Source organism: Heterodontus francisci, chromosome 2 (assembly GCF_036365525.1).
Source record: "Heterodontus francisci isolate sHetFra1 chromosome 2, sHetFra1.hap1, whole genome shotgun sequence".
NCBI classification, from domain to species: Eukaryota; Metazoa; Chordata; class Chondrichthyes; order Heterodontiformes; family Heterodontidae; genus Heterodontus; species Heterodontus francisci.
Window position 1 is genome coordinate 7,966,461 of NC_090372.1, and position 22,501 is coordinate 7,988,961.

At 40.7% G+C, this 22,501-nt stretch overlaps 1 protein-coding gene across 10 annotated transcripts in view; it reads left to right on the top strand.

The window, feature by feature from the left end:
• The window catches only part of relch (RAB11 binding and LisH domain, coiled-coil and HEAT repeat containing), a 107,342-nt gene that overhangs the window by 64,484 nt on the left and 20,357 nt on the right, over positions 1–22,501 (top strand). For 7 of the 10 annotated variants that reach the window (XR_010977164.1, XR_010977160.1, XM_068053883.1 and 4 more), the window contains 11 exons: positions 4,642–4,713; positions 4,800–4,940; positions 5,063–5,227; positions 8,545–8,692; positions 10,057–10,213; positions 10,655–10,778; positions 15,747–15,795; positions 16,726–16,811; positions 16,903–17,009; positions 19,852–19,951; positions 22,283–22,365. Coding sequence is in view for 8 of the 10 variants with exons in the window: in XM_068053883.1 (XP_067909984.1) it covers positions 4,642–4,713; positions 4,800–4,940; positions 5,063–5,227; positions 8,545–8,692; positions 10,057–10,213; positions 10,655–10,778; positions 15,747–15,795; positions 16,726–16,811; positions 16,903–17,009; positions 19,852–19,951; positions 22,283–22,365 (1,232 nt within the window). In the remaining 2 variants the exon portion in view is untranslated. The remainder of the gene's footprint in view (positions 1–4,641; positions 4,714–4,799; positions 4,941–5,062; positions 5,228–8,544; positions 8,693–10,056; positions 10,214–10,654; positions 10,779–15,746; positions 15,796–16,725; positions 16,812–16,902; positions 17,010–19,851; positions 19,952–22,282; positions 22,366–22,501) is intronic. The other 3 variants (XM_068053876.1, XM_068053852.1, XM_068053870.1) reach the window with 1 other exon arrangement.

The following is a 22,501-nucleotide window of genomic DNA, read 5'->3' on the forward strand; positions in this document are numbered from 1 at the left end:
GGCACACTTTCAAGTGTTGGGAGAAAATCTGAATTGTAACACATGTGTCACCTTTGGCATGTTTCCGGCAGTTCCTGCAGCCATACTGGTGCCAAACGTCGTGTCCTGCACTCCTTTGGACCCCACCAGAAAGGCCGAGAGGGGGGTTTTGACGACTGGGCAACTCTCAACCTCCATAAATTTGCCCAGGCATGCGCCATGGAGAGGTCACTCCATAATCACTGACCACCTCCAGGCGCGTATCCATTGTCTCTCGAGATAAGGAGGCCCAAAAGAAAGAAAGAAGAAAGAATGCCGGAGAAACATCAAAGTGTTGTGGTTAGTATTGCATAAAAATTTATGGAGAATAGTACTCCCAAATAATCCATTTTTTCTTTAAAAACATTTTGACACCCTCTATGGAAAATCACCCATCAACACTGTTCTTTGAAGAAATTTGCACTGTATTCAGTCAGTTGACCATCACCCCTCCTGATATGTGATCTCGTTCTTGGTCACAGCATGGATTCATTTTCTGCCATTGACAGCAGCCCTTTCTTTAATCTTTTGCATTAGAATTTTGGATTGTTTTGGTTCTCTTTAACTTTCCTACACCACTGTTGAAGTTCTGATTTAATTTTTTTAAAGTTTTCTTATATTTGTATCCTATGGACTTGGCAACAGTGCCTAAGGTTACTGTGGACCTGCGTTCGTATTGGTCCAGTTTGATGGGCTCTATCTTGCCCTTCAGTTCACTGTTTCAAAATTTGTATCAGATGTTATGGGTTCTTCCCTGCCACCAATGCGCAAGATACATTGTCTTTTGTTATCAAAAGGCCTAATTAAGATTCAGCACAAACTCTCTCGGAAGTTCCCTTAAGCATTGTAAAGCTATCCTGGTGATAGAGATGTTGCAGCTGGATTCCTCCTGAGTGAACCATCAATGATCCACTTAAAAACTTTCATTCAGTGTCAGTTTATAATTGGATGGTTTTAACTATTCACTACAATAGGATGGAGCAGGAACAAATTGTTCCTGTAACAGCATTCATTTGCTAAACAGGCCAGTGGAGTGGAACCTGTATGTTACTGCTGTTATCTCAGTTGTATTAATGGATTAATGGAGTCGCTCTGAACAGGCTCCAGAAGCTGGCCGAGCGCGTCTACCCTGAGGCACAGTGTGGCTTTCGTGCAGAGAGATCGACTATTGACATGCTGTTCTCCCTTCGTCAGATACAGGAGAAATGCCGTGAACAACAGATGCCCCTCTACATTGCTTTCATTGATCTCACCAAAGCCTTTGACCTCGTCAGCAGACGTGGTCTCTTCAGACTACTAGAAAAGATCGGATGTCCACCAAAGCTACTAAGTATCATCACCTCATTCCATGACAATATGAAAGGCACAATTCAACATGGTGGCTCCTCATCAGAGCCCTTTCCTATCCTGAGTGGTGTGAAACAGGGCTGTGTTCTCGCACCCACACTTTTTGGGATTTTCTTCTCCCTGCTGCTTTCACATGCGTTCAAATCCTCTGAAGAAGGAATTTTCCTCCACACAAGATCAGGGGGCAGGTTGTTCAACCTTGCCCGTCTAAGAGCGAAGTCCAAAGTACGGAAAGTCCTCATCAGAGAACTCCTCTTTGCTGACGATGCTGCTTTAACATCTCACACTGAAGAATGCCTGCAGAGTCTCATCGACAGGTTTGCGTCTGCCTGCAATGAATTTGGCCTAACCATCAGCCTCAAGAAAACGAACATCATGGGGCAGGATGTCAGAAATGCTCCATCCATCAATATTGGCGACCACGCTCTGGAAGTGGTTCAAGAGTTCACCTACCTAGGCTCAACTATCACCAGTAACCTGTCTCTAGATGCAGAAATCAACAAGCGCATGGGTAAGGCTTCCACTGCTATGTTCAGACTGGCCAAGAGAGTGTGGGAAAATGGCGCACTGACACGGAACACAAAAGTCCGAGTGTATCAGGCCTGTGTCCTCAGTACCTTGCTCTACGGCAGCGAGGCCTGGACAACGTATGCCAGCCAAGAGCGACGTCTCAATTCATTCCATCTTCGCTGCCTTCGGAGAATACTTGGCATCAGGTGGCAGGACTATATCTCCAACACAGAAGTCCTTGAAGCGGCCAACATCCCCAGCTTATACACACTACTGAGTCAGCGGCGCTTGAGATGGCTTGGCCATGTGAGCCGCATGGAAGATGGCAGGATCCCCAAAGACACATTGTACAGCGAGCTCGCCACTGGTATCAGACCCACCGGCCGTCCATGTCTCCGTTATAAAGACGTCTGCAAACGCGACATGAAATCGTGTGACATTGATCACAAGTCGTGGGAGTCAGTTGCCAGCATTCGCCAGAGCTGGCGGGCAGCCATAAAGACAGGGCTAAATTGTGGCGAGTCGAAGAGACTTAGTAGTTGGCAGGAAAAAAGACAGAGGCGCAAGGGGAGAGCCAACTGTGCAACAGCCCCAACAAACAAATTTCTCTGCAGCACCTGTGGAAGAGCCTGTCACTCCAGAATTGGCCTTTATAGCCACTCCAGGCGCTGCTTCACAAACCACTGACCACCTCCAGGCGCGTATCCATTGTCTCTCGAGATAAGGAGGCCCAAAAGAAGCTTGAGAGCAATTATTTCTGAATAAACTTAAGCCATAGTTAAGTTTACTAATCATTTCAGTGCTCTTGACATCTTGAGTGCCTTTCATTTGTTCAAAACATTATCCAAACTCTAGCCACAGTAGGATGGTACTGCAGAAAGACTTGGTTGCGGTGAGGCTTCATTTTTATTGTATATTCTCGACCTGCAGTTGCCTTTTTCACAAAACCCTACTGCATTTTAAGATAGTAATTCTAAAAGTTATGATCTAATTGAACCTCCCAGTGCTGCAGAACAGGATGTGGCAGCAGAGAATACAGCATATTGCTTCACACTCGGGATTCTGAAATAATTTATCTGACTGGAAGAGGTGCGAAGCAGAGGGGTAGGTGCTACCCCCACCTCATCCCTCCCACCTCCCAAAAAAAAATTAATATGGAAAATCATGAGCCACTTCAACCTATTAATAAGAATGATATTAGCAAATGCTTAGAAATGGCCTTGGCCTCTGTCTGGCAACACTTTGAGTCCCCTGCTTGCTTCTAGTTTTCTCCTTTTGAGCAAGTAGTAAAACCTAATGATTGTGATGTTGGTCTAGAAGTAAAAGCACAAAACCGTGCTGATTCATTTGGCCAAATGGGTCAAGCAAGGAAATACAACCAATTTCGCACATTCTGTGCATTGGTTAATACATGTTTTTAATTAATTCACGGAATGTGGACATCGCTGACAAGGGCAACATTTACTGTCCATCTTTTGATGTGCATGAAAAGGTGATGGTGAGCCACCTTCTTGAACTGCTACAGTCCATGTGATGACGATACTCCCACAGTGCTGTTAGGGAGGGAGTTCCAGGATTTTGATCCAGTGACCATGAAGGAACGGTGATATATTTCCAAGTCAGGATGGTGTGTGATTTTGGAGGGAAACTTGCAGGTGGTGTTCCCATGCACCTGCTGCCCTTGTTCTTTTAGAGTTTGTGAGTTTGGAAGGTGCTGTTGAAGCCTTGGCAGGTTACATACGAATTCGGAACAGGAGTAGGCCATTTGGCCCCTCGCACCTGCTTTGCCATTCAACAAGATCATGGCTGATCTGATTGTAACCTCAACTCCACATTCCTGTCTACTCCCAATAACCTTTCACCCCCTTGCTTATCAATGTTGCTGTATTATATCTTGTAGATGGTGCACACTGCAGCCACAGTGTCCAATGGTGGAGGGAGTAAATGTTAAAGATGGTGGATGGGGTGCCAGTCAAACTGGTGGCTTTGTCAAGAACTTATGTTGAGAACTTTTCAGTAATGTAATGTGCTTGTGAGAGTCAACAAGGATGTGTTGCATATCTGTATGTAATGAGCCCTTAAGATTGCCAGCAGCTCTAGGAATCCCTGAACCAGCCTTGCTTACTTTAAGTTTTCAGTTTACACGCCGATGCTAAAAACTCCTCTTATGTGATGACTGTTGCCCTTTGTTTTTTTTTTATTCGTTCATGGGATGTGGGCGTTGCTGGCAAAGCCAGCATTTGTTGCCCATCCCTAATTTCCCATGAGAAGTTGGTGGTGAGCTGCCACCTTGAATCACTGCAGCCCATCTGGTGTAGGTATACCCACAGTGCTGTTAGGGAGGGAGTTCCTAGATTTTGATCCTAGGAATATGGGCGCCATGTTGCTGGTGATGGGCTTTCTTTGTTTGTTTGTCATATCCTTTGCCCATTGACCCAACCAGGATTGACTGCTCTTCTCTAGACAAAGCTTGGGTCCCAATCTCAGAAGAAGGCAAGAATTGAATCCAGGTATTTCATTCTGTGCCAATGGGTTAGCAGAAAAGCACAGATAAATTCTATATTCGGTTACTCCTTCCTCTGCATGGGAATGACTTATAAATGCATTGTTAAAAACTCAATGTTTTTAAATGAAATTGTCTTCATTTTCCTATTTTCTTCATACCTATTGTTAATGGATTTGACTTGAAGTAAATTATGTCACCATAGGGAAAAGGAAAGTGCAAAGCATTTAATTCGTGTTATGGTATTATTTCCCCTTCTCCAGATCAATCACAAATATCCAGAACGAAGATTGCTGGTGGCTGAAGCCTGTGGAGCACTTGCACCCTACTTGCCTGTAAGAAACATTTGAACCTTTCTGTTTAAAAATAAGCCAATAAATCCAGTGATTTCCAGAGCTAAATTGGTGGTTCTCATTTCCAGAAAGAAATTCGCAGTTCACTGGTGCTTTCAATGCTGCAGCAGATGTTGATGGAAGATAAGGCAGATCTTGTGCGAGAGGCTGTTATTAAAAGCCTTGGCATTATTATGGCATACATTGATGATCCTGATAAATATTTGCAGGTATGGTATTGTGCCAAGAAGCTGTGGTTATAGTTTTTTTTTCCTGTTCAGATCAAATATCTTTATGGAAGTTCCCACTTTTTTTGTTCCTCTGTATAAATAGGCTTTCTCCCCCACCACAGGGTTTTGAACTACAAATGTCTGCCTTAAATGATCCCTCAGAGAGGGTAATTAATGCTACACATCAAGTTTTCTTGCCAGCTTTTGCAGCTTGGACCACAGAATTGGGTACACTCCAGTCTCATCTCATTCCAACTCTGCTAAGCAACATTGAAAAAATACTCAGGGTAGGTATAAAGAATGCGTTGTGTTTTTTTTTAATTTGCACAAAGTCCTGCTAACCTATCACCCCTGTGCTTAGTTTAGTTTAGAGATACAGCACTTTAACAGGCCCTTCGGCCCACCGAGTCTGCGCCGACCACCAACCACCCATCCACACCAATCCTACACCAATGCCGTATTCCTATCACATCCCCACCTGTCCCTATATATTTCCCTACCACCTACCTATACTAGGGGCAATTTATGATGGCCAATTAACCTATCAACCTGCAAGTCTTTGGCATGTGGGAGGAAACCGGAGCACCCGGAGGAAACCCACGCAGACACAGGGAGAACATGCAAACTCCACACAGGCAGTACCCAGAATCGAACCCGGGGCCCTGGAGCTGTGAGGCTGCAGTGCTAACCACTGCGCCACTGTGCTTATCTACTTTGGCTCCCAGTCCGGCAACACCTCAATTTTAAATTTCTCATCCTTGACTTCCAACTCCTCAGTGTCCTTACCCCTTCCCATCTCTGTAATCTCCTCTAGCCCCATAAGCCCCTTGAGAACTCTGCGCTCCAATTCTGGCCTCTTGCGTGTCCCCAATTTTAATGGCTCCACCATTGGTGGCCGTGCCTTCGGCTATGTAGGCCCTAAACTCTGGAATTCCTTTTCTAAATCTCTTTCTCTTTACCCCTGTCTTAAAATCATACCTCTTTGATCAAGCTTTTGGCCATGTGTCCTGATATCTCCTAAGGTGGGGCTTAGTTTCAAGGTTTGTTTGATAACACTTGTGAAGAGCCTTGAAAAGTTTACTACATTAAAGGCACTTTTAAAAATGTCAAGTTGTTGGTCTCACTTAATTAGTACAGGCCATGGGTGCCCGTGGAAAGTGATGAAAATAAAAATGAGGAAGTTGGGGTGAGAAAACTCAGCGTACCTCAGAACCCAAAACACTATGCTTCATGTGGCTATGACTCGTCTGCTTTAAAATGTTTCTTTACTTGGCAGCTACTTCTGGCAAATTAAACTATTCAGTTCTAACACTTAATGCGTTTTGTTTTTGTAATAATTCTAAATGTAATGAAACTGAGTTTCAGGTGGATTTGGATTGTACACCACCTCATTGGCTAAGTGTATATCACAGTATAATTATTTTGCAAAGTAGATTATTTTTTTAGCCCTGCATGCCTTTACTGATTATGGAACCTCATGTAATGGTTGGTGACCAAGTAGATTGAGTTACTCGGGGAAGCATTGTGGAACAAATTTAAGAAAAATGGGATTGATCTTTTGAGCGACCACTGAGATGGGTTGTGTAGTCTTTTTTTGGTTATGTGCTTTATCCCTGCATTGGCAAGTAAAAATTGCATTTCTGCAAGATCCAGAGCCTTCTGCTTTGAAGAACAAACCAGAAGGTAATAGTTCTTCATTGCCAAAGCAGTGACACATCTTTGTGTGCCATCATTGAGAGTTCAGAACCTCCCACTCTGAACTCTCTCCACACAAAATACTCTTGCTCTGAACCTTACACCAATTCAGTATCATGAACTGTGTTGTAGTGGTGAATTTAACTGTACTAGGTCTTCACAAGTTTGGACCCAACTTGAATTAAGCTATTTGTGCTCTGTTTTGAAGACCAGGATATCTTTTTGCTGTGGTAATGACTATGTTAGGCATTGGAGCATAATGGATAAGACCTGTTGAATTGAAAGGTTGCTGAGTCTTTGGATTTGACTTGGACGCTTTGTATATTAGGACATCCAATCTGTAGCCCATGGGCCACATGCACCCTTCCCACCTCATGGAGCATTAAGATGTCAGTATCAGATTCAGTGAACAAGGGAAATATCAGAAGAAATCAGCTGATGAGATTCCAACTTTCAACAAGGCAGGACAGTTACTTTAGGATACTGCGTTCTTTAAAAGAATTGAGAGTACTAAATGGGAGTTGGCATTAATTTGTGCATGAGAGATTGTGGATTACAAAGTTATTAGAATTTCCTGATACAGTTGAGTCATGGTTGAATGAAATGTAGTAAGGATTATAAAGTTCTAATTTCTCCTTTACCTTTTCCCAAATATTCATGTATGAACATGTACAATGATTGTTGCACATCTTTGGAGACTTGGCCTTGAAGGCACTATTTTTTATTTCTTCCATGTTTTAGAACAGGGCAACGTACACCAGAATCTGTGCAGAGTCTGGCTCAACATGTCAAAGCAGACAACTCTGAATGGGGTAACTTAAACAGATGGTGACAACCCCATCACCAACCCCTTGGAAGTATATGATTGGCCAAGTTAAGGCTCATAGTATCATAGAATGGTTACCACACAGAAGGAGGCCATTTGGCCTGTCCTGTCTGTGCCGGCTCTCTGCAAGAGCAACTCAGCTAGTCCCACTGCCCTGCCTTTTCCCTGCAGCCCTGAAAAATTTTCTCTTCAGATAATTATCCAGTTCTTTTTTGAAGGCCTCAATTGAATCTACCTCCCACACTCGGGCTGTGCATTCCAGATCCTAACCATTCGCATTTTTAAAAAAGTTTTTCCTCGTGTCGCTGTTGCTTTTGCCAATCACCTTGAATTGGTGTCTGCTGGTTCTGGATCCTTCTGCCAATGGAAGCAGTTTCTCCTTATCTACTCCATCCAAACCCCTCATGATTTTGAAACATGTAGGACAAACTACATTTAAATATAAAGTACAATTACATTAATATCGGTAACAAATTTTTTAGATGCAAGTATCAGGAGTACTAGTTTGCAAAAATAAAATAAAAACTGCAGGAATATGGATAGCTGCAGGGGTGGGTGGAGAGGAGGGATGAAATGTTCAGCTTTGATAGTTTGGCCATCATGGTGTGAGATGAACTTGATGGTCTTTTCCTGCCTATTGATTTTGTATGCTCTGACCAGAGCAGTTTTCCATCAGTAATGCAGAGCCTCACACTTTTTGATCTGTATATACTCTTTAAGTACCAATACCAATGTGCTTAAATACTGAAAGAGAAATTCAATTCATCTGCTAACCTTATTGGGTTTAAACCTTGTAAAATAATTAGTGTTCCAACTCGTGTAAGAAATGTACAAAACTAGATACTTTAATATTTGCTTTGGGTTAGTCAAAAGAATTTAAATTGTGTAATAAAGTTCTTAATCTTCAAAGTAATCATGAGCACTTTGGAGTAGAATTACTTTTAATAATCTGTTTATATTTGACTTTGTGTAGGTTGTTATGTTGTAAGTATGCTTTTTTTAAATGACCATCTACTGCAGCTCATCTGACCTCTGCATAATTTCTAAATCCTAACTATTTTGTTTCTGCGTAATCCCATCTAGGATGGAGAGCATGGACTTGATGAACATAAGCTGCACCTACATCTTTCAGCCATGCAATCACTGATTCCACCCCTCTTTGCACTGGTGCTGAAAAATGCTCCTTTCGCAAGCAAAGCAAAGCTTCAAGGAGAGGTGCCACAGATAGAGGGTAGTATGTTGTACAATGATCTGCTAATGAACATTGTTTTTAAAAATTGTGCAAATGCAGTTTTAATGAGGCCACATGAAATTTTGCGAGTATTTTCAGTGTCCTGTGTTCAAATTAACATTGCATTTAAGGATAATTAAGGAAGATCATTGAAGATGATTTGAGGACCAGGGGTTTTAACATTAGGAGGACATATTGCTTCCAGCCACACGTTCATGATATTTAGGAAAAAAAGCTACCTAAGGATTGGGATTGGTGCTGAGCGCATATATGAGAATTCCCTTTGTCATTAATTTCCATGTGGAGTCTGTTGGCAGTATGAAAAGGAGTCTCGAGTGATTATCGGACTCTGCATTCATCAGCCTCAGGTTAATCTCCACAGGATTCTTCTGCTCGTCTGCTGTAACTTGGCGGATAAGCCCAGGAAAGAAATGTCTGTGATAAACTTTGAGCAATTACTGACCTGTTGGAGGTAGGATTTCTTGATTACTTCCATAGATTACTGAATGCAACCCACTGATAAACATTCACCAAATGTGTTTGGTGTTTTATTCTAGAATAGCCTTTACTCTGGTTCCAGGGATGCTGTCAAGGTTATGAAGGACAAGCAGGAGAACTCCCTTCAATGCTCGCCTCCCCTATGTCTGTAGTGTAACTGCGCTCTCAAACGTTTTCTTCTCTCAAAACATTGGGCAACTATCATGCAATTTACATCATGCGCTACATTTTCGACACCCAAGTTTTTTTTCTCAAAACAAAGTGGGCCCAAATTATACATAATCAAACTTATTACATTACTAATCTAACACACTCTTCCTTAGAGTGTCTCATTAAACATTAAAGCAAGTAAATGTGTGCAGACTGATGAAATACTTAAGGACGCAATGGCGCCTGTCTCTCAGGCAGGTGGTATGTCATCTATAGAGAGCAGCCAACAAGGAGCAAGGGTTGAATAGTGGAGTTGTAAGCAATATTAGATGTTCCGGAATTCTGCTTAATCATTGGCGATCATGGAATTGAAGTGTATTTGTGCAAAACATTTCCTGAAGAATTTATTCTGTAGGTGGAGTCCTTGCTAGGGTAGATTGTTCATGGTCTGTGAAGGGTATGGACTTTATATTTGTGTTGAGCTCTAATGCCAGCTAGTGCCCCTAATGCCATCACACATTGAGATCAGCAGTGAGACTAAACCTGGAACGTCCCTGTTATTTACTCGGCTAAATTCAGCAAGCACGTCAAACGTTTAGGAAATGTAATGCATCTGTGGACTTTGTGAGAAGAAATTAAGTGGCAAATACTTCCCTTATTGAAAGCATGACCAGCCATATATATATGTCACTCATGAATCAATTTTTTTTTTTAAGTGACCAGATTCCCTCGACCAGCTTCCCCTCTTCAAGATGTAGCTACAATCATTGGAAGCCGAGAGCAGTTATCGGTGCTGTTGCAACTGTATGATAATCAGCTAGAATATGAAGGCACAACTGGCTGGGAGAACCTTCTGTGGGTCGTCAACCAGCTGTGAGTTGGGGTGTCTTCTATTTTTAGCAATGCCTTTAATACCCGCCTGCTGTAATTGCTTATTGTCATTAATTGATAAGCCAAAATGCTTATTGCTACAAAATTGTTTCAAAGACAATTCAACCAGGTACATATTTTAGCATGTTCCTTTTAACATGTTTTAACATGGATCATTGTTAAATGTTTATCTTGGGCAATGATGGTGGTCTCAAGTATGAATGGTTGTTCTTCTTAAAAGCTTTTAATTTCCATCCAATTTTTTTTATTAAGTATTGCGTTCTGATTTTATTGACTAAGCTTATTGGCAGTTGAAATGAGTTACTGTGAACATTTTCTTGGAGTATTCAAAATTGGTATATCCTTACTGATTTCAATCTTCATCTGAAGGTTACTAAGGGTAAAATGAATCAGAAGTTCCAAATGACTGTTATTTCTTTGCAGGTTGCCGCATTTAATTGAAACTGTTGGTAAAATTAATGTTGCCTCCGCATCTTGTGTCCATGACTTCTCCCGGTATTTCTGGAGGCTGTGTCGGACATTTGGTAAAATTTTCACAAATACAAAGGTGGGTTAATTTGTGCTGCTTGTTTAAAATCTGGACAATGCCCTTGAGTTAAACAGTTATCATTGTTACACAGAGGAACTAAGATATATAAAGAAGTTTATTTATTACTGCATTTCTCTCTAGAGCAGTATGTGCTTGAAGTAGGTTTTGTGAAGTTAATCTTTGGGGGTCTGGGAGAAATTTTGCAAAATGAAGAAAGTGGGGTAGCTGAATAGAGTCTCTTTCTCTGGAAGAAGTGTTATTGATGGATGAAATAGCATTTTTATTTTTTTAATGTACTTCTAGTATTTACCTAGTTGTGTTATACTTCTGTCTGGGAGCCAGAATCCAGGGGCTGTTGCCCAGGAGTAGAGGCAGAGGGCACATAAATCCCACGCTCCCTGTCAGCAGTTTTAACAGTCCTTGCTTTCTATTCTCAAAGGAAAATGTTGAGCATTATGAAGGGAGGGACTTTGCAGAGCTTTATTTATTAAAACAATCAATTTTCTTTCCCATGCCTCTGTTATGGGTAGAAGAGAAGCCAGGACTCTTGAGAGGAGGCAGTGTTTAATCTGTCTGTTACAGTTGCGGGAGTGGTTCTGGTTGCCAGTGCCTGTGTTTATGCCACTGCAAGTTCTGTGGAATGTGCCAATGTCTACACTGATGGGTCATCCTGCCATTATTCAATTTTAAGCAATACACCTATTAATGTCCTACATTTTAAAAGCTTTTCAGTAAATTTTTCTCTAATTCATTAGGCAACTGACTACTGTACCCTAATATAAACTAGGAAATTGTTCTTTTTTTTTAAAAGGGCATCTTCAGTAACACAAAATTGGGTTATTAGCAGGTGTTGGCTTGACAGCATTTTGCTTTTCCTCCTATAACTACCTGATCCAACCGATAGTGATATTGCACCTATATTGTATGACTCATGCTTGCATGCTGGTTCTCATCATTTAAGGGGAAGTAAAATAAGGGAGAAGAGGGCAGAGGGATATGCTGATAAAGTTGAAGGATGGGAGGAGGCTGAAGTGGAGCATGAATGCCACCATGGTTGCATCGTACGGCCTGTTTCTGTGCTGTATTTTCTATATGATTAATTCTAACTATTGATATGAAGTGACTTCAAGTTGCCTGGGTTTTGGGTAGCAAAGAACAGAAAAGCAATTACTTTCAGGTCAACCATCATTCCACATAAAACAAAATGGATTATGTTGCAATTTTTGTTTATTGTAAGTTACATTTATTTTCAGTACAGAACCTGTTGGGTTATGTAATGGAAATTGGTGTAAAGCTGCTTCCATTCACATACGGGCTTCAATTCTAAAATTGCTACTTCGGCAATTTAAAATTCAGTTGGTCTGTTAAACATATATCACTACTGCTACCATTGTTTAAGAGGAATGATGGGAAATTCTACCATTATATCTGGCATTGTCATTCTGATTTGTGTTGTGAGTGGGAGAGTATATTTTCAAAATGGAATGTTAGGGACGGGTTGAAATGGTTAGCTGCACTGTTTTAGAAAAAATAAGAGTTTCATTCAAAGTGCTTTGGATTTGGCAAAGTGAGGATTGCCTTGCAATTTTTCTTTCTCTATTTTCTGCACCCCTCAATCTCTCAACTGTTTAACTCTGTTATGTTAAACATCGTAGGAAGAGGAGGAGGCCATTTGGCCCCTCGAGCCTGTTACACCATTTAATGAGATTATGGCTATTACACTGAGGCAGAAGGAGTGCACCATCTTTCTCTGGTTCCCCCTTCTTCACAGGTCACAACGTATATTTAAATGTTTACCCAGTTACTGATACAGCTAATTATGTACTCTAATTTTTATTTCAGAATAAAATCCATTGACCAGGTTTCTTTATTAAACAACAATTATTTATTATAAAACGAGACTTATCCAGTAAAGATGCAACAACACACATTGAAATATTAAAGTTAGCCCCACACACACTAGTTAAAGAAAGAATAAAGAAGTTTTCTCTGCAGAAATCTTTTTACAAAAAAGACAAAGAAAATACTTTGGCCAAATACTTGTTAATTCTTGAAGGAAAAGGATAAGATATGAAATGATATCAGTTGTCCCTTTATTCTGGTGTCCCAAGTATGTGTAGACAGCTGTCACTGGGATCTTTTTGGAGCAGTTCTCTTCAGGCGACGTCGAGGATTAGTCTGGCAGGCTTTGTAGGAGAAATGCGGCATCAGGCGTTTCAGCTATCACCCACTGGAATTTGTGTAAAGTGATGGAAGGTGTTGTCGACAGTGCTATCATGCGGCACTTGCTTAGCAATAACCTGCTCAGTGACCCTCAGTTTGGGTTCTGCCAGGGCCACTCAGCTCCTGACCTCATTACAGCCTTGGTTCAAACATGGACAAAAGAGCTGAACTCACAAGGTGAGAGTGACTGCCCTTGACATCAAGGCAGCATTTGACCGAGTATGGCATCAAGGAGCTCTAGCAAAAGTGAAAAGTCAATGGGAATTGGGGGGGAAACTCTCCGCTGGTTGGAGTCATACCTCGCGCAAAGGAAGTATGGTTGTAGTTGTTGGAGGTCAATCATCCCGGCTCCAGGACATCACTGCAGGAGTTCCTCAGGGTAGTGTCCTAGGCCCAACCATCTTCACCTTCCTTCAATCATAAGGTGAGAAATGGGGATGTTCGCTGATTGCACAATGTTCAGCACCATTTGCGACGACGCAGATACTGAAGCAGTCTGTGTAGAAATGCAGCAAGACCTGGACAAAATCCAGGCTTGGGCTGATGTGTGGCGCGAATGTTACTTGCAACATAAGTGCCAGGCAATGACCATTGCCAACAAGAGAGAATCGAAGCATCTCCCTTGACATTCAATGGCATTATGATTGCTGAATCCCCCACTATCCACATCCTGGGAGCTACCATTGACCATAAATGAACTGGAGTAGCCATATAAATACCGTGGCTACAAGAACAGGTCAGAGGCTAGGAATCCTGCAGCGAGTAACTCACCACCTGACTCCCCAAAGCCTGTCCACCACCTACAAGGCACAAGTCAGGAGTGTGATGGAATACTCACCACTTGCCTGGATGGATGCAGCTCCAACAACACAAGAAACTCAACATCATCCAGGACAAAGCAGCCCGCTTGATTGGCCCCCATTCGCAAACATTCATCCCTCCATCACCGATGCACAGTGGTATCAGTGTGTACCATCTGCAAGATGCACTGCAGCAACACACCAAGGCTCCTTAGACAGTACCTTCCAAACCCGCGACCTCTACCACCTAGAAGAACAAGGGCAGCAAATGCGTGGGAACACCATCACCTGCAAGTTCCCCTCCAAGCTCCACACCATCCTGACTTGGAACTATATTGCCGTTCCTTCATTGTCACTGGATCAAAATCCTGGAACTCCCTTCCTAACAGCACAGTTGTGTATCTAACCCACATGGATTGCTGCGGTTCAAGAAGGCAGCTCACCACCGCCTTTTCGAGGGCAATTAGGGGTGGGCAATAAATGCTGGCCTAGCCGGCAATGCCCACATCCCATGAATGAATTTTTTTTTTTAAATTGCAGTGTTTCTCAGAGGTGGGAAAAAGATGAGTTGGGTGTTTCAGCAGGCTACAAACCCAACTGACTCGCAACAATATTTCAAAACGAAACCAAGTCTCGGCCATCATAAATCTTGACATGTCACTTCTCTGTAAACAACTTCCCCAGTCACCAAGGCTTCTCTTGTTTATTTAGCTTAAGACATGTGACCTGCAGTAAATGTTTTTAAACAGAAAGCTCAAGTCCTTCCAGTGACCTTTTTTTTTTAAAAAAAAATAAAGTCCAGCATCTATGGAATCACTTCAGTCCCAAATGAATCCATCTCCACAATCTTCAACCACAAGTCCTCAAAACAAATATAAAAAAAAACACTTCCATAACACTGTCCTGTGACCTTGTCCCATATCCCTAATGTCATTGGATAATCAATTCCAGAGAATGCTTTTGTACCAATCTCAATCAAGATTAAATTTCAGTCTGATTTCCAAATAGTCATGTTGCAGTGTCATTAGTTATACAACTGGCCCAGTTTTTCTTAAAGTAAGCATTAGAACAATGCAAATGGTTGCTGACTTTATTTTATACATGTAATAGTTTATTATGGTTTACAATGTCCCTGCTCAAAGATTCTACCACACCTGTTTAATTTCTTGAGGGTGACTTGTGCATTAGTTCTCCCTGATCTTCAGAAATTATCAAGGTAAACCCCAAGATATTCATGCATATATGCCCCAGGATGACGAGCACCCTTGTATCTTCTGAAGCATTTGATCAATTCAATCATATGGGTAATGTCGAAACCCATTGCGAACCAGACATTTCTAATGGTTCGAGGTTTGTTGATTTTAAATGTTTCTTTCGGGGCTACACTCATAGTTTAAATCTAATTACTCTCCCATTTATATCTGTGTATCTCAGAATTGTAGAGAATCAAATCATGTTCCTTTGTACCCATTCTTCTCTCTCGTAAAAGTACAGCTCAAGGAGGCTAGCTTTTAGGTCTTGTAGTGTATTTTCAATTACATCTGATTGAAAATTCCCAAGCCATAATTGGAATCACTGAAGTTTGAATTTCTAAAGCAGCAGATAAAAGGGCAGAACATGAAGCAGCTAGTCCTGTATAAATGGCAATTTAACAAGCAGGGACAATCCTAGATGCCCAAATCTAGATTTGATGAATGTTCACTCTTTGTGTGATATCTAACTTTGTGCATCAATAAATTAGTAAATCTGAACCTGTGCTCTGATCTCTTCCATTTTGCTTTTAAAAGGAATGCCTAAAAATTGTATCTATGGTTATTTAATTTGCTTCGACTTTTATTTCAAGGGTTTAGTTTACAATTCCTGTGTTCTGAATATAGCTGAGACAGCCGATATGTACTTCTGTATGACTCTGGATTGTCTTTGCCTTTGCTTCAATCTAATGTGATATATTGTACGCTCCTAGGTAAAGCCACAGTTCCAGGAAATACTGAGGTTATCAGAAGAAGCTGTTGGTAAGCCAGACCCGCACACTGTCCACAATGTTAAACTTTCCAATGCTGAATATATATTGCAAACTTCATTTTACACTTCTCAACTAGACAATATAAAAGCAATATTAACTATCATTTCCTATGAAACAAATCTGCCCTCTTTTTTTAAATGTTTTAACAGGGTGCATATCTCAATACTATTTAATGAGCTAATTAGATTTTTTTTTAAATTGTTAGCATAGCTTATGCAGAATGTAATCGACTTTCCCAAAATTTTAGCAAACTTCACTGTTATGTTTCAAAAACTTATGTTGTTTTTATAAATGTTTCCACTGTTGTCTGGGCAATAGTTTTTGAAATCTGTGCTCTTCAGCCCTTTTGTTCAGGCAAATGTGGAGCTTAAACCCTGATTGACCTACAAATTAATTCTATTCAGTGAACCATACTGTTATGGGACCAGAGTTTTGTTTTAATTGTCCTATCTAAAGTACCAATACAAATCTAGAGGCTTGTGCTGCACACATGGTTGTACTGAAGAAGGTTATGCTGATGAAAATAGTTCTGTTCAATTTTACACTTTTTTTAAATTCATTTTGTGGGATGTGGGCAGCGTTGACTAGGCCAGCATTTATTGCCCATCCCTAATTTGCCACTGAACTGAGTGGCTTGCTAGGCCATTGCAGAGGGCATTTTAAGAGTCAACCACATTGCTGCAAGTCTGGAGTCACATGTAGGCCAGACCAGGTAACGATGGCAGATTTCCTTCCTTAAAGGAATTAGTGATTTCATGCTGGTTCTGAAGGCTAACTCCATTTAAGTATCAAAATGTAATTCTGTAGCCTCTAATGTGCTAAAACATAGTACAGTTAACCATTCGACATATGTCCTCAAAGGGGATTAAATTCAACAGTTAGATGATGTGCATCAACTTTTGTTTTGTTTTTTGAAAAGATGTGTCTGATACAGCTGGCAATGGAGTGTTAACGAAGGCCACAGTTCCCATATATGCAACTGGAGTACTCACTTGTTACAATCAGGTAATGGAAGTTGATACTTATAATTCTAGACTCATCAACTGCCTCTTGTTTTAGTTAATGAATTTGCTGAGTAAATGTAACTCTCCTGCAGGAAGAAGACAGGAAACTCTTAGTGGGATTTTTGGAAGATGTAATGACTACCCTTTCATTATCTCATGCACCCCTTGATAGTCTGAAGGCTTCATTTGTGGAACTAGGGTAAGATATTCTATCTCTTCTGACGTCACTAAACCCCTGAATGATGTTTGTTCCCATCTTCTGGAGTTGCATCTTTCTGATGTTCATACTATCTGTAATTCTCTGCTATGACAACAACCTCCAGATCCAGTATCATCTTTCCGATGCTATCTAGCGTTTGTGTGTGTATGTATCTGAATATAGTTTTGACACATTTCATAATCCCCAATGTCTGCCTTGCACCGGTCTCTGGTTCGTGTATGTATCTGAATCCATACCAACCTACTGAGTATTTCCTGCTCTGTGCAGTCTTGTCACCAATCCTGTTTCTTCCCTACTCTGTATCCATCCTCCATCTATCAAATTTAAATAATTCTTGATTACTGCCTTAACATTTCAAGTCTTTCTATCCCTAACTGGTTTAGGTACAGCCTTTTTCTCTCATCACCCTTGTTCCGATCGTAACATTGTTATTTTTACACCATCTATCATTAACTCCCCACCCTTGCAGTGTGCATCGCCAGTTACAACTTTGACTGCACCCTTCAGCTTGAATTTTTTTTAACTCTAACTTGCTGGAAGTATGAGCTGATAGGACTGCGAGGGTAATTGGGCATCTGGGATCTCGGTGAACAATGAGACCAACGTCTTATCTCCTTAACCAACGAGACTTAAAGATTGAGCAAGAAACAGGAATGACAGAGAGAAATGGGCTGAATTACAGTCAAATCAGGTACCGAAAGAGAAATGGAGGGCAAGAAAAATTGGGTTGTGAGAAAAAGACAGGAATTTTTTTTAATTTTGCTTTTTTAATATCTTTAACACCAATTAACTAATTTCAAGAATGAGATTGAACACTTTAAACTGTTCCTATTTTGGGCTAATGAGGTTGATTGGCAATGCTTTAATGTTAAAAAGGTACTTGTGTCTTAATTACCAGACTTTCTGTGGTGAGTTTAATGAGCAATTAATGTACAAATACAGAACGTTTTTAAATAATAGGAAGGCTAGAGACGAGATGCCATTTATATGAAGCAAACAAGCGATGCCATGTAAATCAACCAACCAGTTCTGGAGACTCGCAACTCATGGCGTATCTCTTAATGCTCTGAATTTGCTGGCTGATTTGTACACTAATAACAGCATGCACTGTTAATACAGCGTTTCTTTTCCCAGCAAGATTGCTTCTCACCACAGGGTCAGTTCTATCTCGGGACCCGGGTTCGATTCTGGGTACTGCCTGTGTGGAGTTTGCAAGCTCTCCCTGTGACCGCGCGTGGGTTTTCGCCGGGTGCTCCGGTTTCCTCCCACCGCCAAAGACTTGCAGGTTGATAGGTAAATTGGCTGCTGTAAATTGCCCCTAGTGTAGGTAGGTGGTAGGGAATATGGGATTGCTGTAGGGTTAGTATAAATGGGTGGTTGTTGGTTGGCACAGACTCAGTGGGCCAAAGGGCCTGTTTCAGTGCTGTTTCTCTAAATAAATAAATATACTACTCTAGCTCCAAATAGACTGCCTACTGCCCTCTAAGTATTATCCTTCGAGCATACATGGCTATCCATTTTTCCTAAGCCAAGAATTCATTAGGACTAGAATCTCTTTGCCTTTCAAGTTACTCCTTTGTCCAAGCTACCCTCACTTGTTTATTTTCTGTGATCTTATTTTCCTCTTCATTTTATGGGCAGAGCGTGATATGATAGTGCAGTCTCTTCGGTCATTAGTCGTACCTAGTTACCCACATTTATCTCCTCACTTCTGCCTGCACTTGTAAGTGCCTGCCTTTTCTAAAACCGTAAACCTTGCCTTGAGCTTAATGATCATCTACTAACCCTGGTCCTCTCATTCGTAAATATTCCAAGCAGCAAACCTCAGCCTCCATTTTACTTTCCTTCCTCTGCCACTTCCCTTTCTAATCTTGCTTCTCTCACTGCCCTCACTTGATTTAATTTCTCGTGCTAGCTTTTTATTTCCTTTTTTCTTCCCCAACTTACCACATTTTTAATCTACGTTAAGATGGCTCTCTTTTTGCGTTCATTGAGGTGTTCTGTTACTGTGGTCCTCTTAAATTTTCTCTCTGTTTGCTTTATTTCAGTCGTCCCTTTGAATTTTGGTTCTCATGGTACTTAACTTTCAATTTAGTTTCAACAACTGTCTCCTTTAACTTTGAATTATTTTCAGTGCTTTCTTTTTCATTATGTGCTGCTACTTTGACTTTCTTGCTTTGGAAGCATCTCACTATTTCAGTGTTTTTCGAGAGTTTAATTCAATGCTGCAAGTCCTTTTCTAGCCAGTATAATTCGCTCCAAGTGGGATCCATCACCTGTTATAATTTCCTATTTGAAGATTTTTAGTCTTCAAAGTTCATCCACCTCAATGTATTTAATGGATTTCAATTTGTGATCACTGAAGCCTTCCTGCTATCACAGCTATGCCAGTGACCAGAAATACCAAGCCCACAATTTTCTTCTTTTCGAGTTAAGGCTTTCAGTTAGCTTAATTGGTTTGTAACGGCAGAAGTTATTTTAATTCCTTTACGTAGGATTACGGTCCAAGCTGGTTAATGCCACTCGAGTTAGAAATTAGAATGGGCATTTCCCATCATTTTAACTTTTTTAATGATCAATGTAATATTGCAACTTCAGTGATCAGTGTAATATATGTGTCAAGGGATTTCATTAGCAATATTTTTATAGAGCTGCTTCTGTTTAAAATGCTGTCAGCAGAAACCTGGATGTTTATGATGGGGTGGGGTGGGGGGTACCTTTAGGAGTTGTGAAGTCTTCAGTATAAGACTTTTTTCCCAAAAGCACTGACATTTGAGGAATGTTTTAAGTTTGATCTTTCCATTTCTGCTTATTTTGTTAGTGCGAACCCAGCATACCATGAGCTACTATTAACAGTGCTGTGGTATGGAGTTGTACACACTTCAGCACTTGTTAGATGCACTGCTGCTAGAATGTTTGAGGTAAGATCTTAAATAAAATAACTTTGTTTGCAATAAATTTTCTTAAAAACTAGCCATTTTTCAGAATGCTGTTGCGATTCTGTGTAATAAAAACATTAATGGAGCAGCACTTGCCCTTCTGATTTAAGCGTATTGTTGAATGTGACTTGAATGACTTTATAGTAAAATGTTAGCTTAGTGGAACATCCATTAATACAGAGATGTGTGATTGTGTAGTTATCACTTCTGTGGTCACCTACTGTGCTTTAGTCATTCAAGCAATGTTATTAGATTCTTCCATGCTTTAAAATGTAAGCTTTGCCTGCCGGGTGAGAGATCCTTTTGTGCTTCTGTACCCTACCAAAGCTGCCAGACCTGATGTGCCACAGTTGTTTGGCTGTTCGGAGAACATGGTCCACTGCTATTAGTACACTGCAGGATTGCTTCCAGAACTCAGACTTCGATTTCAAATCCTGGGGATAAAAATATTGCATATTTTCTAGGGGTTTTGGGGTACCTAGGAACATAGGAAGATAGGAACAGGATTAGGCCATTCAATCCCTCAAGCCTGTCCCGCCATTCAATGAGATCATGGCTGATCCGCGGCCTAACTCCATATACCTGCCTTTGGCCCATATCCCTTAATATCTTTGCTTAACAAAAATCTTATCTATCTCAGAATTAAAATTAACAACTGTTCTAGCTTCAACTGCTGTTTGTGGGAGAGAGTGGGGTTAGACAGAAAAGTGAGAGTTGGACAAGTATAAGAAGAATCTACGTGCTAACTGGTGACACTGAGGATACTGTTCTGAAGTGGAAATTGATATTCTATTCACTAGTACTAAGAGCTGCTGACTTAGCAGTTGCCCAAGTGGGAAGAGGTAGAGCCGTTAAGTTTTTAATTGAAAAGAAGAATCGTGTGACTTACAAAGTCTTTTTTTCATTTTATTAGAATTCAGAACTGCAAGATAAATCTCCTGTATGTTTAAGATTTTTTTTTGTGACAGAGGACAGGTTTGTTTCAGGCTATTTTTTTTTTGGAGTGAACTTAAATTTGATATATTGGTATCTGGCTTCTGAAGCTGTGAACACAAGCAATAGAAAGGTTCAATAGATTGATTCCTGGAATGAGAGGCCTGTCCTGAGGAGACATTGATTAGAGTGGGCCCATACTTTCTGCAATGCAGAAGAATGAATTGATCTCATTAAAATTAGAAGGCTTGACAGGCTAGATGCTGAGCGTTGTTTCCCCTGAATGAAAAGTCTAGGGGGTCATGTCTTAAAGTAATGGGTCAACCTTTTAGGGCTAAGAGAAGAAATCTCGTCATTTTTAGAGAGCTGTGAATGCCCAGTCAATGGGCATATTCAAGACACAGATTGATAGATTTATGGGCACTAAGGGAATCAAGGGACATGGGGATTGGGCGGGAAAATGGAATTGAGGAGGAAAATCAGCCTTAATATTGAATGGCGGAGCAGGCTCGAGGGGCCATGTTGCGTGCTCCTGATACTAGTTATGTTCTTATAAATTGGTCTCTACTTTTAACTTTAATCTTTAGCATACATTTTTACGGCAAAAGTAAGTGTTTTTAAAATTATGTTACAAATGCATTTATTACTCTGTGGTAGCAGCTTAAGAAATCCAGAATGTTAAAGTTAGATCTTATAACCTTGATCTGTTACTGAATGGCCAACTCCAGATATGTACCTACGAAAAGCAGACTTTTAAACGTACATCTATCCACTTAGCAAGCATAGTCACACGTCTAGTTGATTAGAAAGATCCAATTGTTTTTGAATAAATTAAAAAATTACATTTTTGAAAGCCGTTCTGGCATGACGGAATAAATTTGATACGCAATTGGTAACCTTTTATGAATTTACGCTTTGCATTTCACCCATCAGAAATGCATGCCAGCAATTCTGACATGCACTCTGAATTAGCCCTTTGTATATAAAATAAGTGGGACTGGAAGTGATGCAAATTGGATGACTTCTGTGGGCAGCAGTATTGTTACTACAAAACAAAATAATTTCTCCAATATTACAGATGTAATTCAGTTGAACTAGTCATCTGTTTTTGTTTGATTTGCCCTGGTGAATTTTTTGTATTTTGGAAGCCTGAGAGATCAGCTGATCAGCTTTGGTATGAGACGCTGTTTCATAGAAACTTTGAGCTGTTGTAGTGTTTCAAACCATGTAAATGTTGCGCTGTTCTGTAGAAATTGTTGCTTCTCTAATTTTTGTTTGCTCTTTTGTTCCTCTCTCTTCGATGTGCCATGCTACTTCCCATGATACTCTGCTCACTCTTTCCACGTATCACATGTGACCTCCCTTGTTCTGCCCAATCAGCTGTTGGTGAAGGGGGTGAATGAAATTCTGGTAGCTCAGAGAGTTGTCCCTGCTCTTATCACTCTCTCCAGTGACCCTGAAATGTAAGTTTCTTCCTAGCCAGTTGAAGCGCATCACTTTTTTATTATCTTGCTGAGAAATCACCCTTTGATTTGTTCACTTACTCTTACTGCAGCAATGCACTGCTAATCATGTAAACAGTTGTGCAGATATTGTTAA